Source organism: Eupeodes corollae, chromosome 2, assembly GCF_945859685.1.
Source record: "Eupeodes corollae chromosome 2, idEupCoro1.1, whole genome shotgun sequence".
NCBI lineage: Eukaryota > Metazoa > Arthropoda > Insecta > Diptera > Syrphidae > Eupeodes > Eupeodes corollae.
In genome coordinates, this window is record NC_079148.1 from 42167777 (window position 1) to 42185762 (window position 17986).

The 17986-nt window shown below is 32.5% G+C and overlaps 2 protein-coding genes across 2 annotated transcripts in view; one reads left to right on the plus strand and one right to left on the minus strand.

The window, feature by feature from the left end:
• The window catches only part of LOC129948144 (uncharacterized), a 30055-nt gene that overhangs the window by 8353 nt on the left and 3716 nt on the right, over positions 1-17986 (plus strand). Inside the window, exons 2-3 of the mRNA XM_056059004.1 lie at positions 16370-16879; positions 16945-17321. Coding sequence (XP_055914979.1) covers positions 16425-16879; positions 16945-17119 — 630 coding nt within the window. The 5' untranslated portion in view covers positions 16370-16424 and the 3' untranslated portion in view covers positions 17120-17321. The remainder of the gene's footprint in view (positions 1-16369; positions 16880-16944; positions 17322-17986) is intronic.
• On the minus strand, positions 8399-9358 carry LOC129944877 (uncharacterized). Its single transcript, XM_056054539.1, has 2 exons — positions 8842-9358; positions 8399-8769 (listed from the first exon to the last, which is right to left on the minus strand). Exons 1-2 carry the CDS (start codon positions 9356-9358, stop codon positions 8399-8401), a joined length of 888 nt encoding a protein of 295 aa, XP_055910514.1.

Genomic DNA, 17986 nt, shown 5'->3' on the forward strand with positions numbered 1-17986 from the left:
AAATTTAAATTACTTTGAAATTTAGTTTTGTTAAATAGATTTTTAGTAGAAAACAAATTTTACTAGTTTAAGCAGCATTTCCTAAATTTTTACAAGTTGGATGAATGAAATTAATTTGACAGATATCAAGAACCGAACATTAGTTTTAACAAAATTTGGGTACTATTTTTTCTAGATTTTATTTTGTTTATGAAAAAGGGACTGTTGGATTTTTATAAAAAAAGTACTAAATATCGAAAACAATATTCTTAATATCTATGATATAAAAAAAGTTTAAAGACAATATTTTTAATTTTTAAAAAAGCTATTTGTGCCGAAGGTAAATTTTTACCAAGTTTTAGTATTGTCTTTTTTTAGGTTTTTATTTTTTGTAAAAAAAGCTGTCAACTCGATTTTTCTCAAAATTTGTCGGAATGTTGAAAACATTATTTCTTATAAGATAAAATTTGTGTGAAGCCATAATCTCAAGTTTTTGAAAAAATATTTGAGTCGAAATTCAATTTTTACCTACTCGAGGTAATATCAATTTGATTGTCCCAAAATTTAACCAGATGTTAAAAACGTTATTTTTTGTTTGCAAAAAATTGAATTGGTATCACGTTGCAGTTTATAATATAAAATTTAATTCAAGTCTCTAGCGTCATTGGTTCGTGGGATATTTAGGGTTAACCAAAATGTTCAACTTTTTTTTAAACTGCTGTGGTAAAAAAACCATACACGCAATTTCTTTGAGAGCCCTTTCGGCATCTTTCTGCAATATTATTTGCATAACAAAATTTATTTGGAGTCGATGTCTTTTCTGGTTCTAGACCTATGGACGACGAAAAATCGTCGCGAACGTACGGACGTAGTACGAACACACGCACGCACAGAAGTAGTGTAAATTCATTTAATTGTTTAATTTGCTCATTTATTGTCAACAAATGATCTGTTTCTCTAAATCCAGTTTGTTCTGTTGGTTAATTGTCATTTAAGTCTTCTTTGATGTCCCTGTAAAGAGTTTTGAAGATTTGTAAATTGTCGAAATGTTACTTATGGGTCTTTACTTATTGATATCATCTTTCATTTGTTGTGTATTATGGTCGCGTCCGAAGTAACAAGTTTTAATGAAATGAAATGAAATGGTAACCAATTGCAAATCAACTCGGTCAGAAAAATGCTTGAAGCTTATTATCGTAGTAAATTTTAAAGACTTCATAAATTGCTGAAATTACTCCATACGTAATTGCCAAAAATGGATCGATGTGAGTTTAAATTTGTAAAACATCAAAAGCTGACAATTGAAGAAATCAATCAATTTTTAGAATTGATTTTATGACATACGTTCTTCTACATTCAAAATGCAATGTTATAATTTCTGCAAACAAAATGACCATCAGTAGCACCTTAAAAAAGGATAATAAAAGGGTTTTGATGATAACATAACTTCCTATATCTGTTAACATCACCTCACCAAACAATGTATACAACTCTATTCATGTAGTATCTACACTATGTGCACTCATTGTATCTCAGATACCGATATGTGTAATAAAAAAAATATCTACGCTGACGGAAGTCGATACACGTGACTTGCAACAAGTAGTTATATGGCATTGGATGAGTCAGGAGAAAAAAAAAATACATATAACCATGATGAAGAGCCTTAAACATCGATAACGTCACGTTTATCAAAAGACAGTGTCTGAATGTGAAGACATTTATAACATTCGTAAATACAAGACATTTGTATTAAACATGTGAGCGGATGATATTTGAGAATTGTCATACACCTCAACGATTAATCTCACTTTTTAAACAAGGTCGAATGTTTCATACGTATAGTTTCCTCCATAGGTATATAAAATTTGAATTGAAAGGTAACACTTTCAAAAAATATACAAAGAAGAAAAGAATAAATAAATACAAATGTTCACGAGTAAGGTATTCATTTTCAAAATTGGCAGGGATACTGTAAATGGTTTATCCCATTCAAGTGCTTTTTATCTGAAACCTAAAATTGAGAAAAAAAGGCAAAAGGGACGATTAACTTTAAATTGGACTAAAAACACAAAGGACAAAAACAGTCCTTTCCCTTTTTCTATTCTTTTTCACTTCGAATAATTAACAAAGCGTAACTTCTTCTTTAACCCTTTCAATTAAAGAGCTTGAGTATAAAAACTTTTTAACATTAACAAAATACAACAAAAATAAAAAAGATTTAGAATGATTTCAGGAAAGTTAAAGTGAAAAAAAAATTAAATTGATAAAATGTAAATAACTTGAGGAAAATAATGCAGACAAGTGTGTTGCATAAACTTACTTAGATTGTACCTATTATGCTTTAAAAAAAAGATAAATGTTGGAAGATGGGTCTATTGTTTGAGAACGAAAAGGTTTGGTCTCATATTCAAACCTCGCCGGCCATCCCCGGCGGCGAAATTTTGCAGCTGCAGTAAAAAATAATGAGTCAATATCTAAAAACAAACAACAAGGATTTTAGAAGGAAATTTAAGGATCTGAAAAAGTTTCATAACCTTTTCTTTAATCCTTCAAACGTTGTTCAAGTTAAAAAAATAAATATCAGTTTTTTACAATCATGTCAGTTTTTTGAACCACATGTATAATCTGTTGCAACGGGTCATCCTTTTTGCGGTTTCAAAAATATATTGCTGTAATTTGACATCTTGCGAACTTACCAATTTTTTATTAGCTTAAAGTCTGACACTTACGAAAATGGATCGCTTCTATTGCACTACGCATAAAATTTGTTAAATTCTACTACAAAGTTGGTGATTCTGCCACTTCCACATTTCGTGCTTTAAGAGAAGATTATATGGTTTACATAATCTTTCATCTACGCAAGCAATTGGCGAGATTGTGAAGAAAGTTGGCAAGACTGGATTATTTACAGATATTGCAAGGCCTGTTTTTCATCGTTTCGCTCATACCATTGAAAATATCGCTGCTGAAAGTGGAAGTGTTGCCAAAGACCCGAATGTGTCGATTCCTTGTATTTCTCAGGAATTAGGAGCTACACCTACATAAAGTCCAGCTCACACAACAACTGAAGCCAGCTGACAATTCGCAACGTAGTCGTAGACACGTCGAATGGGTGCATGAACAACATTCGATGGATAGCGATTTTTTAAATAAAATATTATTGAGAAATCCAATGATTTGGGGTTCTGAGGATCAAAAATTGAAGAGAGGCCATTACATCCACAAAAGTCACCGTTGGTGCGTTCTTTGGTCCGGAGGTGTGATTGGATCTTAACTCTTTGAAAACGACGATAGAACGACTGCCACTGTCAATTCGGAGCGTTTTGGTCATATGATAACCGGATTTTTTTGGGTGCTATTGAAGAATACGACTTGCAGAATATGTGGATTTAACAAGACGGTGCCACGTGCCACACAACTCGAATGTTGTGGCAACGTAAGTTCTCTCTGTGCTGATATCAACTGGCCACCAAGATAATTCGATCTGACACCGCTGGACTTGTTTTGTGGGGCTACACGAAAGACCGTTTTATGCAGATAAACCTTTAACTCTTGAGAACTGAAAATCCAACATTCGTCAATTCGACTAATACGTGTCAAAAAGTGGAAACATATTAAAACAAAAATATTTAATGTGTGTTTTATTTACATTTTCTTCTGAAACCACATAATGTATGGGACATCAAAACAACAACAAGTGAAGACGAAGCCAAGAAATATTGTATAGACGAAACACAAGTTTCAACTCAATTTCAAAAAGAAAAACTTTTATAGTAACTAGCAAATAAAAAACTCCCGCATGGTAAACTACTTAATGAACATTTTTTTTTAATTCTGAAACTAGCCCAATATCCTAATAAAAACTTTTCACCATTAGCTTTATTCACACATTCCTTGATTTTGCCCTCCAAATATGATCAATTCAATTTCTCTGAATAAATTAGGAACATTAAATCATTTCTTCCCTTACATGATGTACCAACAATCAACATGTTATTGTGCATTTAATTGATTGGAAAATCAGTATTTGTTAAATTTTTCAAATTAATTAAACTTGAATGCGATTAAAAAGACCGACTGGACAGGTCAAAAGAAAAGCCAAAAGAACGTTTTCAAAATGTATACACAATATGTGTATATATTCTTGTAGCAAAACAAATAAAATCTTCTGATGGGTGATTCTATTTCAGATTTATATTTATAGATTTAAAAGTTTTTTTTTTAAACAAAAGTTAAAAGAAAACTTTTGCGTGCCAGCATTTAAGCAACAAAACTTTTTTCATTAGTTTCAAAAAACTTTTTTATAAATGGAAAGGGTAAAAGCAATAATTTGCTGTGTTGCAAAATTAAAACTACAAAATACATTGAATAAATTTTGTCTTGTATATAGAACATAACATAGGTATATTTATGTTTGTAATTAAATAACAAATCTTCTTATATTTTGGACAGATATGTACTACATTCATTTATAGTTATGAATGTAAAAGTTACATTAACACTTTTTGTATGATAAGATAAGGCATAAATAATCAGCAGTTTAAAATGGAATCAATGTTGAGTCACAATTTATTTATTCAAATATGTAAATTTGTTTAAATTAAAAGAGATATTTACATATACATATATATATATATAAGGTTGATATCATCATCAAAAATCCTTTATTTTTGCATATCCAAAAAAAACTTTCCGAGCATAGGTCAATAATAATATAGAGACTTGGTTCTTTGAGATTTTGTTTCATTTATTTCAAAACCAAATGGGTCTCTGAGAGTGTCTAAAAGTTATTTACTTATTTTTTTTTGTTCAAAAGAAAGACCATTAAAGTAAATTTGTGTGTCGTAGATAGTACATATAATTCAATTCAATTCAATTCAATTCAATTTATTTATTTAATAACTTACACAGTAAGATACAATATCTCATTTATATAGTGCAAGCTTCAAAGAAAATTCTATGATATGTATATTATTTAATGTAAGTGTTACATACAGAGTTTTACAAGTTCAAAAGAAAATAAACTTAATTATGTACTCACAATTTAATTTATAATTACTCCAAAATTAGAATTATATAATGTATGATAAATGTTAAATTGAAGAATAATGGGTACACATAATACTAATACAAATAAAATTAATAATCATCATCATCGTCGAGACTCTCCCAGGAATTGCTTCAGTTTAACTCTGAACAGTGTTCTGCAACTTATGAATTTTAAGGGTTGTGGTAGGGAATTCCAAAGCCGAATAGCAAAGATAAAGAATTGTCGTTCAGAAACCAAAAACGTATGGCGAATAGGCACGAGATCCGGAGTTCTAGATGAACGCGTAAAACAGACCCTGCTATAAAGGTTGGTAGGTTGACGCATTTGAAGAATATTATGAAGTAGGGTCAGCGTTTTCAACTTAAAAAGATCTTCAAGACGGATACCATAAATAGATTTGGCAAAAGAGGACACGTGTTCATATTTTTTGAGTCCAAAAATATACCGCGCGATACTGTTGTATGCCACGTTGAGTTTTCGCTTGTGCTCATAGTCACAGTTGCTAAAAATTTCACACCCAAACAGCAAAATTGGAATAAGTAGCGTTTTTGCTAGGATTATTCTGGTTTTTAACGGAGTGATTTTTTGTGTTGTCCAAAGCATGCGAAGGCCTCCATATACCCTACCCAGTGTCAATCTGATATGGTTATTCCAGTTAAGGGTTTTGTTAAATGTTATACCAAGATTTTTTGCGGAGTCAACGAATTCGATACTACTATTATTAAGATACACTTTTGGAAAACATGAAGTGTCAACCGCTTTTCTGGAAATAACCAAACATTTTGACTTGGATGGATTTAAGCTGAGACCATTCGCTTGGGACCAGCATGAAATCCTGAACAGATCTTCATTGACTTCGTGTGCCGCATTTTCCACAAGGCCCAAAGGAAAGCTCTTCCGAAGCTGAACGTCGTCGGCGTACATATCAACTGAGGAACTTAATAAAGATTTGGGTAGGTCATTTATGTACATCGAGAAGAATAGCGGACCAAGTATTGAGCCCTGTGGAACACCTAAACTCAGTGGAAGGAAGTCTGATACGGAGTTATCAATAGCAACTGCCTGACATCTTCCCTCTAAATACGAGGCTACAAGCTTTGTAGATGACAAGGAAAAATTAAATTGATTTCGAAGCTTACTACACAGAACATTGTGGTTTACCTTATCAAACGCTTTAGAGAAATCAAGCAAGATAAGGAAAGCTATTTTGTCATTGTCTACCGCTTGCCTAATGTCTTCTGTTACATTTATTAAAGCTGTGGTACAACTATGTTTCGGACGAAAACCTGACTGATTATCACAGAGTAATTTATTATCTTGAAGAAATCTACGTATTTGGAAACTCATCACTTTTTCAAGAACTTTGGAGAGAAACGATAAGATGGCAATGGGTCTGAAATCGGTTTGATTTTTGGGAACTGGTATTATTTTTGCCCGCTTCCAAGCAGAAGGAAAAACACCTGTCATAAAAATTGTATTAAATAAGTGTGTTATGTACTTTAAGATATGAGGTAAAATTATTTTAACAAAAATTGGGCTTATCTCATCAAAACTAGTGGAGTTAGATTTTATTGACAAAACGCTTTCTAAAACATCTGTATCATCAACAGCTGTGAAGCTAAAGTAGGGCATGGAGAAAGAGTTACCAGAAAGATACTCGGCTAATTGATCTCGAAGAATGGTGGAAGAATTACCACTGTTAGAGTGGTCACAGTTGTATGGTGCTTCACCAGCGCTTGAGGAAGAAGCAGAAACAAACATTTTATTTAACTCATTACAATCAACATTGATGTTTTGTCGGTTTACTTGTTTGCCCACTCCAATATCTTTTAGATTTTTCCATAATTTATGTTTAGCCTGCGAAGGATCCAGTCTTGGGGCATAATAACGTCTTTTTGCCTCGTTTATTTTGCAGGTTACTCTATTTCTCAGTACACGGTAATTGTTGTAAAGTACATCTAACCTAAATCTTTTCCACCGCTTATAGGATTGATCTCGTTGGTGCAATAAATTTTTAATTTCATTAGTAAACCATGGACATGAGTTAACCGACCTAAGAGATTTTGTTATGAGCGGAACATGAGTATCGAAAAGTTTTTTAATGTTATTTTGCATGAAACCTACTTGATCATCAACGTGGTGCATAAAATAAATCCTGAACCAGTCTACTGCAAGGAGATCGTTTCGTAAATGTTCTAGATTGATATTTTTAAAATCACGGAAAATAAACAAATTCTCAGTTCTAATAGGTTCACATTGGTATGTTAATTGAATCATATCATGACGGGAAAAGCAAGGCACAGAGAGTTGATTGAAGTGAAGGACTTTGTATGGGTGGCTAACAAAAAATACATCCAGGAGTGTACTGCTATCCTTGGTAAAATGAGTTGGAACTGAAGTGTTTACTGGTGTTAAATTAAGTGCACTCATACTATTAATTAAAGAAAAATCTTTAAGAATATTTGAGTTAAAGTCTCCACATACAATTAAAAAAGGTGATACATATGATAACTCGTCTAAAATCGTTATAAGAGGTGAAGTGTCAATGTTTGAATTTGGTCGATAAACAGATCCCAACAATATCTTATTTAATTTACAAATTATTCTTACAAACACATATTGCATTTCACTACCAGGTAAAGATTTACGAACAAGTTTGCAATCTAAACTTTCTCGAACAAAAATAGCCACACCTCCACCAACACGGTCAACTCTATCAGATCTAAATAGGGTATAGCCTTTAACATTATATAGTGCATCCATATTATCACTAACGAACCAAGACTCAGAAACGCAAATGACATCAACTTTAGAACCTTCAAACAGGTATCTGAATTCATCTAATTTTGCCCCAGATCTCAAACTTTGCGCATTAAGGTGACAAACTTGTAACCCAGCATGTTGGCTACATATTACATCTATCATTATCCGCGTGTTATCTCTACTATAAGCGACTAAAGATTCCCTTAAAAACTCACTAAGACCATCCATTGTAATTAATCAACAATAGAAGGTGCCCAATAAGTCACACCCATCATTGCACAAACTGCCAAAGAAAAACAACAAACCAAAAAACCAAGAAGATGATGATGATGATGATGATGATGATGATTAAAAAATGTGTGACTAAATTTAAAAAGATAACAATTGAAAATATGATAAATAATAAGGAAGACTTTCAACTGAAAGTATCTACCTACATTCAAATGTAATTCGAAATTTGTAGCAATTAAAAAAACATAATTTAAAAAAGAATAAGTAAATACATATATATAAGAAAAATAAGAAAAAGAAAATGTAAAAGACTTGCAAGTTAGAATAACTACAATAATTACTTTATCAGAAACAATGATAACAAGAAGTAAACTAGTCATCCTCTGTTGCAGTGTTTGTTGTTGTTTGCGTCATCGTGGCAGAATCAGGTAAGTCATCAGTGGACTGAAATAATTTTGCATCCTCATCTTTACTCTTCTTTATGTACACAAGTCCACGAATAGTAAATACAGAAAACAGCTTCTTATCTCTCTTAGCTTTGAGTGCTTGCTGCAGTAGTGAGCGATTTTTTATTGTTAAGCTCTCGTGGAGGTAAACATTAGATTTTAACGTTGCTTTCACATTGCCTAAGCCAAGATCATCGAGATGAAGCTGTTTGTTTGTTATTTTTCGGTGGTTTGCAATGGATCGTAAAACAAGTAGCTTGTCGTGTTGCGAGAAAAATTTGATTACAATCGGTGGTGCTGCAGTTTCGTGTTTCGATTTTAAACGAAAAATACTTTTAATTGTTGGTGGTGTACATTTCAATTTATTACAAAGTTGAGTAAATATCAAAAGTAGATTTTCCGTTGGCAGAAATGGAACTCCGTGTAAAAGTGCATCACAAATCGTCTCTTTTTGTTTTTGTTCCTCTTTGTATGCATCCATGTGTATAGAGACAGTTTTAATTTCTTCGCCAAGCTTTTGTATTTGTTGTTTTAGTTTTCGGTTTTCTTCCTTTAGTGGTTCAATCTCTGTTTGTTTTGATTCCAACATTGACATTCGCGCGTTGAGACCTTCAATAGAAGATTTTAGTTCAGCTACATCAGTGTCCATTTTTACAGTGATTCTTTTTTCAAAGTCTGCAATCTGTGACGTAATCAATTCAGTTTGTACGTGAATAGCTTTTTCGAATTTCAAAAACATTTCCATAGTGTCAGTGGAAGTATTGTCTTCTGGAGACTTTTTTTTTTGTTTTTTTGACAGTGGGGATTTCGATGATAGTTGTGACTGTGTTTTTTGGATTGCAGGAGGAGAAACTGTGGATCGTAGTTTATCGCGCTGTGAAGCCATGTAAATCTTTTATGTAGATGGTGTTAAGGAGAAACTGATAGTTAACTATGTGTGGTAAGTTTTGATGAGCGGGAAAAAATGTGGGTGCTAATGCAATTTTATTTTATTTTAACTTTTAAACAAATGATTTAATTAAAGAAGACAAAGTCCCCTTTCTTTTGTGAACTCAAGGCAAGCAGTTTTGTTATTTAGTTGTTTAAGATTAAAAAAAAAAACTTGGAATAATAAAAGACACCACTTAGAACTTATCTTAAACTGCCACTCTTTTTACGCACGTCTGTCTAGTAACACATCACAATCTTATTGGAAGACATTGGGTGGGTTTATGAGCCAACGTAGTGTTTACAAACAAAAAGGGACGAATATTCTAGAATTTTCTTCTTTTAAAAAATACAATAAATTAAAATAATAGGTATACGCCCGAGTGTAGCATTACATCGAATTTAAGGATGGACATTGAACATGTTTTGAATTTGTGAAAATCTTGATTACAATATTAAGTTGATAAAGACATTTTTGTGATTTTCTTGAAATATAATTTTGAACATCAACTTACAATCGTACAAAACAGCTCAATATTTCACGGTCTAGTCTGAGTGGAATAACTCTGGACAGGGATCTCCGATTTTTCGCGTAAAGAGTCCATTTGACTTAACAGTTGAAGGCATGCAACCATTCATAAGTGACGGAATTCGATCCACTTGAACGACGTTGTGTTCCAATGTTAACGTGAATGTTTGTTTATAATTTTAAGAATTATAAAAATCTGATGTAAGTTCTAGCGGCAGTTAAGAAAAACATGGAGCTTGTTTTAGTTTTTTACGTTTATCTCGAAGACTATTTGTCGTATCAAAAACTGTTGTTCCACAAAATTAAAGCTCATTACATTTTATAACTAACAGTTTTGGTGAATTTTTTCCTATCTCCTATAGTTTATAAATTAATCCTAGCGGAAGTAAAGAGAAACAGAAACATACGGTTTTTTCGGTTTTTCGGGTTTATCCTGAAAACTATTTTTCATATCAAAACAGAATCTTCTACATAATAAAAGCTTATTAAATTTCCGAAAGAAATGTTATATTAATTTGTTTGTACTTGTTTTAGTTTGTAAAATAACTCTATCGGCATTAAAGAAAAACATGTTTTGAAAAGATGATGCAAAGAAAAACTTTCGCTAGAGTAGTTTGTGCTTTAATACTAATACAGACATCTTTAGCTAATATAACAAGTCGACATAAGCATGAATTAAAGGAAATCCAAAATCTCACGAAAAATTTTCTTTATTAGTCTCCTTCTTTATGTGCACATAAACAAAACCCTCATTTAATCCATCAAAGTGAGAAACTACAAACAAATCTTAACAAACTAAAATCGAATGGACCAACAGCAGCCCTATGGATTCAGTTGTTTAATATGAGTACATTGATTAAAGATTTTATTCACGCTGAGCGGTCTGGCGATTGGAATACCCATATTAACCGCCGGACACTTTTTGTACGCTAAATCATGTCACCTGTATTTGCAGGACATGATAAAACTGCATTCTGTGATGACCCTAGATGAATTAAAAAACTGTGCAAAAGGGTTACTTTACTACGAGAAGAGCTGACCGATTTTGGACAGAAGTGTGGTCAGATGAAACCACTGATACCGTACTTAGCAAATGGGTTCTAGGGCTGACTGCTACTCATGAAATTTGCTCATCACTTCTAGAATTCACTGGCGTTCTTTTTTATACTAGTGAGCAACATGAATATTTTCGGGAGGCACGTAAAATTAGAGATTATACAGACATTGCAAAGCTGTCAAATTGGTTCCAAAGTCATCCTCGATTTTCAGTTACAAATGGAATCATGTCAATAGCGAGTGGCATCGTTGGTGAAGATAAAGTAACTTGCTACAATTCAATGAGCCATAAAGTGGGCCAACGAGTTTCAGAAGTAAAACTGTCGCAAAAAAAACAAGCACTCCCTTTGTCTTTTATGTCAAATTCTGTAAACATTCGAGGTGTGGTAATAGATACTTTGATGATATTCCAAAGAATAATTATAAGTAAGCAGTCCGAGAAAGACTTAAAGACTTACATGGAGTATGATTTGGCTCCCTTTCTATTATGACTTTTTGATAAAAATGGGATGCGAAAACGACAAAAAGCATCCACAACAAATAACAATTTCCTTGAATTTGACATTGTTGTAGATGATGGCTTCTCGCTACACAAAGTATTGTGGCCCAAAGATTCCGATATTTCAACAATTTGCCATTCCTACAGTAAGGACCTACAAAAATTTATTATTCAAACTTCAATAGAAAAATCTATGGAGGCTGCAAACGTTGCAGTGATAGGTGAAGATTATAATGTTGTGGTCACCAAAAAAGGAAATAATTTTCATCAAGGAGTTTTTTATACTCTTATACTATTTTTTCTATCGATAATTTAATTTTGTAGGAACCGAAAAACCGAAAAAACCGTATGTTTCTCTTCACTGTCGCTAGAGTTATTTTATAAACTATAGGAGATCGGAAAAAATTCATCAAAGCTTTTTGTTATAAAATTTAGTGAGCTTTAATTTTGTGGAACAACAGTTTTTGATACGACAAATAGTTTTCGAGATAAACGTAGAAAACTGAAACAAATTACATGCTTCTTTTAACTGCCACTAGAGCTCACATCGAATTCCTGGGGACTTTTTTGGGTCATCACCATACATCCCTTAGTAAGTGCGCCAAGTTTCAAAACTGTTGGATTTTTTTGAGGTAAAGGCAATTTTTTTCGTCCATTGACTGGACTACTATAATCTTGTGTGAGCCAGAGCCTAACCCAACAAACTTATCCATCTAGGTCGGTCCCTAGCTAGATGTCTCCAGTTGCGCACTCCAAGCCGGGTGAGGTCACTTTAAACATTTGCGCGTCACTTGATATGCGGTCTTCCTCTACTGCGCTGTACTGAGAGCCTCGATTTGTTTTGTATATCAGCGCTGGTGTTGTTTTCTGTGTCCATATCGGAGCCTAAGTAGACAAAGTCCTTAACTGTCTCAAAGTTACGTCTGCCAATGGTGTTGTTTTGACCGAGACGTCCGTGTTGTAGGTCCTATCTTGATAATACCATTTACTTTGTCCCATTGACTTCACGCTGAATTCTATCAATTATGTCAATGTCATCAGAATATGCCAGTATAAGCTTTTTAAAGATAAAGCCTCTAGTGCCGACATGGGAGTTTTACATTACTTGGTCTAAAGCCTTTTTTGACATCAAAAGGTTCGGTTAAGTTGCTTCTAATCTTTATGGAGCAGAGGGAATTATAATTGGTCATGGGATGCCAAAACTAGACACTGCTTTATAAAGTTCATCCGTGTAGATGCTGTATAAGTCGGGCTTTAAATCGATGAAGAGAAAGTGGGTATCAATTTCATGTTCTTGAAAAAATATTGAAGATATATTAAATCGCATTATCTTGGGGGCCTTTTCACGGAACCTTAATGTGACACTATGAGGTTACCAATACAATAAATGAATTGACCATGATTTTTCAAACAAATTTGAAAATTTTGATAACGTAGCTTAGGCGTCAGTCTATTTATTTTGAAAAGCCAAACCAAACTTAAAATAGTTCACTATTGACAGCTGAAAAAATGGCCCCAGTTCAAATAGGATTGCCAACTTAAACTCCTAAAAAACACTCTTCACTTTCGTTTTTACATTAAAAATTAACTTTTATAAATATATATTTCAAAACTTTAAGAAAAACGTATTTATTTTATCTTTGTAAAATTATTCCTTTTTTAAAAATTGCAAATTTGCTGCAATTTTAGTTTATTGTGTGAATTGCTTAATTTTATAAATTTAGCTTATTTGACTTACTTTAATGTTATGTTTTTAAAGAGACTGAAACAATCAAAAATTCACAAACTTTTTTTTAAACCATAACATAAAAAAATGTATTTCAATATTATATTTAATTTTGATAGTAAATTTCTTTGTATTATTTTTCATTTATCTCGCTTCAACAACAATTCGGAACATTTAAATAAATTATAATAAAGAAACCATTACAAATATGTACTGAAGTTTTTAGGAATTTTATTAAGTGACCTGGAAAAATATATATTATAATTTTCTAGTTATTTTTACATAACATTGTGACAAGTATAAACTCCTTAGATTTCAACTACTCCTTATAGTCCTTATGTCATGTTTCACAATTTATCAGATCCTTGCAACAAACTGTTCTTAAAAAAAAGGAAAGGTACTCATGTAGATACGTTTGACCCAATTATGTATTCTGGGTTCTTCCTTTAAATGACATAACATGTCTTCCATTACATCACAATCAACATATATAGTAACAATGTTTGTATGAATGTGTATTGAGTATCGAACTATAACAAATTTAGAAAAAAAACAGAAGAAAACATTCCAACGTGGATATATTTTAACGTATACAACCTACTTCTAGTTACCTAAACACTACGTGACACCTAAATAGAAACAAGTAAATAATTAAAATAAATACAAATAAACTGGGTGAGCAACAGTCCGTTTGAGAGCTAGTGACTGACAACTCTCAACTTGATAGGGATGGAAAGGACCTACAGTCTTACGCCGAATCCGATCGACAAATTTGAGCAGTCACTTTTCATGACAAGAATTACTCTTGAGGAATTTGTCAATTCCTCGCAAGAGGCAGTACCCGTGAAAAAAACTTTAGGTGGCATAGGCAAGGATCGAACCCAAGACCATCGCACTAACTATCATGCCACAGGTACTACCAAGTAAATAATTACGTGACGAATTATTACGTTGAGGAATTGAAATATGGCCAACAGTGAAACTTTCTTTTGAATAAATAATAAAGGTTGAATAAAGGGATAAATAATAATCGTGAGTTTATTTCATTGCAAAAAATGTTATTAAATGAAAAGCGATAGACACACAATTGTCTTGTTATGAAGTTTGCAACGACCTATTCGCACACTTTTGGCTGTATGTCATCGAAAAATTCACTAATTTTATCTTTAAAGTGGAGCATTGGTATAGACATTATCATTCGTATAGCTTCGCAGGACAAAATTGTCCTGAAACTACGGGTCTAACTTATTTGTTTAAAGGATCCAAACCGGGAAGAAGAAATGTTGCTGGTAGTAAACTGGTTTGAGTTCATGTGTTAACTTACTTTAATAATAAAATAACTAATTTGTTCTTCAAAATAAAGTGTAATATCTTTTGTAGACTACCTAATTTCAAAGATCGAAGAGAAGTCGACTAACTTGAGTTATGGATTAGGGTAGAAATATTCTAAGTTATTCTTGAGCGGTGATTAAGGTTTCCATTCCGCACCGGCTAACTTTTCCCAACAGCTCAAATTCCTCCATAATTCTCATTATTTTTCGACCTAGAAAGTGCTTAACGACGACCCGAACATTTCTTTGAATTCGCGAACTGAGCTGAAAACTTTGGTTTTTATTTTTGATCATATAGTAAATTTTAAGAAATGGTGTAGTTTGTATTCATCAAATGCCAAATAATGATAGCTTCAATAGTGACAGCTGCCCTAATAGCACAATATTCAAAACGAAACATCTTAATCACAGAATTGAAAAAATGAAATTAATATTTTTGAAGCCATTTACAAACATTAAATCATCTTTCGATAAGTTAATTAATTAAACTTTTTCCAATGTCTCTATTCAATTGACTCGCAGTGTACAATTGTAAATCGTATACAAAACCTTTCGTACTGTAAATGTGTATCATATGTGAATGTAAGTATTTTTGGTCCTTTATTACAACCAGTGTTTTTTTTTGTTAACATTAAGAACTTCGTTATGTTTGTTTTAATATGCAACAGATGGAAGGTGTAGCAGTTAAACAAAGGATAATGTTATTAAGGACATGCGAGCAAATGTTCGTTTTAGTTTTGCCTTCTATGTTTTTTGAGCTTTCACACATCTGAATAAATTGAAAACATTTCCTTAGAATCACAAGAATAATAAGTTTGGGTTGTAGAAGCAAAAGTGTACTTACAAAATCTATAAGAGACCATCAAGAGTGTGATACGTCAATATATACGAGTATAGTGTAAGCTCTTTCACTGTTTCTGTAAAATCTGTGTATAGTCCTGAATTGAGCTTGAGAATGGCATTGAACAATACTTGATGAATAAATTGTTATATGCGATCAAGCATATTCCTTCCAAGATTTGTATAGACTCAAAACACTTAAAGATTACAAACAAAATATAAATATTTATATACTTATACAAACTCGGTACTTTTATTTAGGTGCGTATATCTCTTTCAAAAATGATGTTTTCTTTAGTAACTGAGTCCACTCTGTGTGATGATTTTGCACTTTACTCAACTTGTCAAGGGAATTCTAAGAATCATAACAGTTTACCTACAAAACAAAACTTTTTTTTTTTTCCTTTTGTTACTGAGTGGTTGAGGGTCGAATAATACTTACCATAATCTGAAAGAAAATTTCATTCTATTTATTTTTCTTGTCATAAAGTAGAACTTTTGTAAATAATTTACAAACCATTACTAAAGCACTTAAGGCTTCAACACTTTTGTTTTTTTTTTTTTTTCTGGAATTTATTGTTATTTTGCACACTCGAACAATGTTTTTGTTTTTAAATAAGAAACTTTTCAACTATAGTTTAGGTTGAGATTCAAAGGCGTTGCCATTGGTCTGGTCGTTGAAAGGAGGAGGGGCGGTTTTGAGAACACTGACCTAAGAGTCGGAAACCATCATCAAAAAGACATGTTTTTTTTTGTGATATCCGTTTTGACCTTTGATAGAAAGTTTTAAACCTTTATTCTACGTATTTCCAAGTTCTGCTTCACAAAGCAAAGAGAACTTACAATCATATCGTTATGAAAGCGATTCAAAGGGTTTATTTTGAAATGTAAATTTATCATTCAAAAATCATATTTTCGTATAGTTTTTACTCATTTTAAAATAAGTACATATTTTATTTATTTTATCTCTTTTTATTTTCTACTTTAAGGACAATCGATTTGATCATTACAAAAAAGAAGGAAGACAAAAATAAACACAACAAAATGCGACGAGCTTCATTTACTCCAGTTTTTAACATAAGCGCACAAGAGCCACTTATTGTGGTGGAAGAGACAAATGTGGCTGACGATGATGAGGCCGATTCAGCAGAACAAAGAAAAAAATCGACCAGCGATGATAATAATTCAGATTCTGATTCACCGGTCAATCCGTTCCTTTTGTGTCCATTTCCGGACATGCAACAAAGGCGAAAACACTCGTTGCCGTCCTTACAAATAACAGAAGGTATAACGGCTAGTCAGGTGCGTCGTTTATCTGAAGCTGGGGGCGAATGCAATACTCTAAGTTGCAAGGATGTCGAATTTTTAGCAACATTGTCACAAAAACAGAATCCGGCTGCTGGCGGTCGTAGACATTCGGTTGTGACAATTTCAGCTTGTGCCCCCTTATTTGGAAGAAACAGAAGGGAATCTATATCTGGTGTACCGATCTCATTAAGGTAAGGGGATAAATCTCCCAAAATTACCACCTATTGTCATTTCTTTAAAAAAATTAATTTTACAGTCGACGTGGAAGTGGATTCCAGGGCCCTCCTTTGACAGACCATCGTGGTAGTATACATAATCTACAGCTGGATATAATGGATGGCATTGTACAGGCCCGTAAGACTCGCTCTGGTAGCGGAGTATGGGCAGCAGTGCCTGAGGCCGAAAGCAATGTTCCGGTCGAGACGACATAAGAATTAACCTGAGTCGAATAAAACCACCAAAAACTGAAACTAAATTAACACAAAATAAAAATATTTGCATCAAACAATCGTTCGGAATTTAGCGGATAAGTACTGAAAGGATTTAAAAACGGATTAAAAATTGTGACGGAAAATTTTTGAACATTATACATTTTTATATATAAACAAAAATATATATATTTAAGTGTTTAAGGTAAGTTAACCTCTGTATTATTATTAATAATATTATTACCTTCTTTATAATTAATTTTTAATAGTGATTGACTCGTAATTAAGCTGTATCTTAAAATACTTTATGAATGGAAGTTGTTTGTTTATTGGAATTAAAATATATGGCTTTCCAATTTAAGGTGTAATTTTTATAAGCCGAATGTTTAGGCAGCTGTCAATTTTATAGGTGTGATATTTTATTCTATGGCAAGTTAAACCAACAAAAACGCTTCATTCATTGGAATTACAAAATGTTTTTTTTTGTAAGAAAGGTTTTCATAAAAACCGAAATATTTTCAATATTACTTGATTACTACTTGAAAAATGTTCGTAATCTTTTGGAGCGATTGATTTCCACTTCTCACCATTTTATCTCGTATCTCACTTTATGTCTTATTTTCCTTTATAGTTTTGATAATCGAATGGATGCATTAAAAAAGGAGATATCAAAATGTGTCAAAAGATTTAAAAAAAGAATATCGTATTTAAGTAAGGAATTTCTTGTCATTTCGTTTTATTTTTTGTCAGGAACAAAATACGGCCAAATGGCCACTGCGATCCGGGCAGCACAATGCATACGATGGTCCAAATTTTCGATGAGACGCTGAGGCATGAATTAGGTTATATATCATGTATGTATGTATGTGC

Coding starts and splice junctions, on each gene's coding strand:
- LOC129944877 (XM_056054539.1), bottom strand. CDS start 9,358: ATGGCTTCACAGCGCGATAAACTACGATCCACAGTTTCTCCTCCTGCA. Junction 8,770..8,841: donor TTTGATATTTACTCAACTTT/GTAATAAATTGA, acceptor ACGAAACTGCAG/CACCACCGATTGTAATCAAA.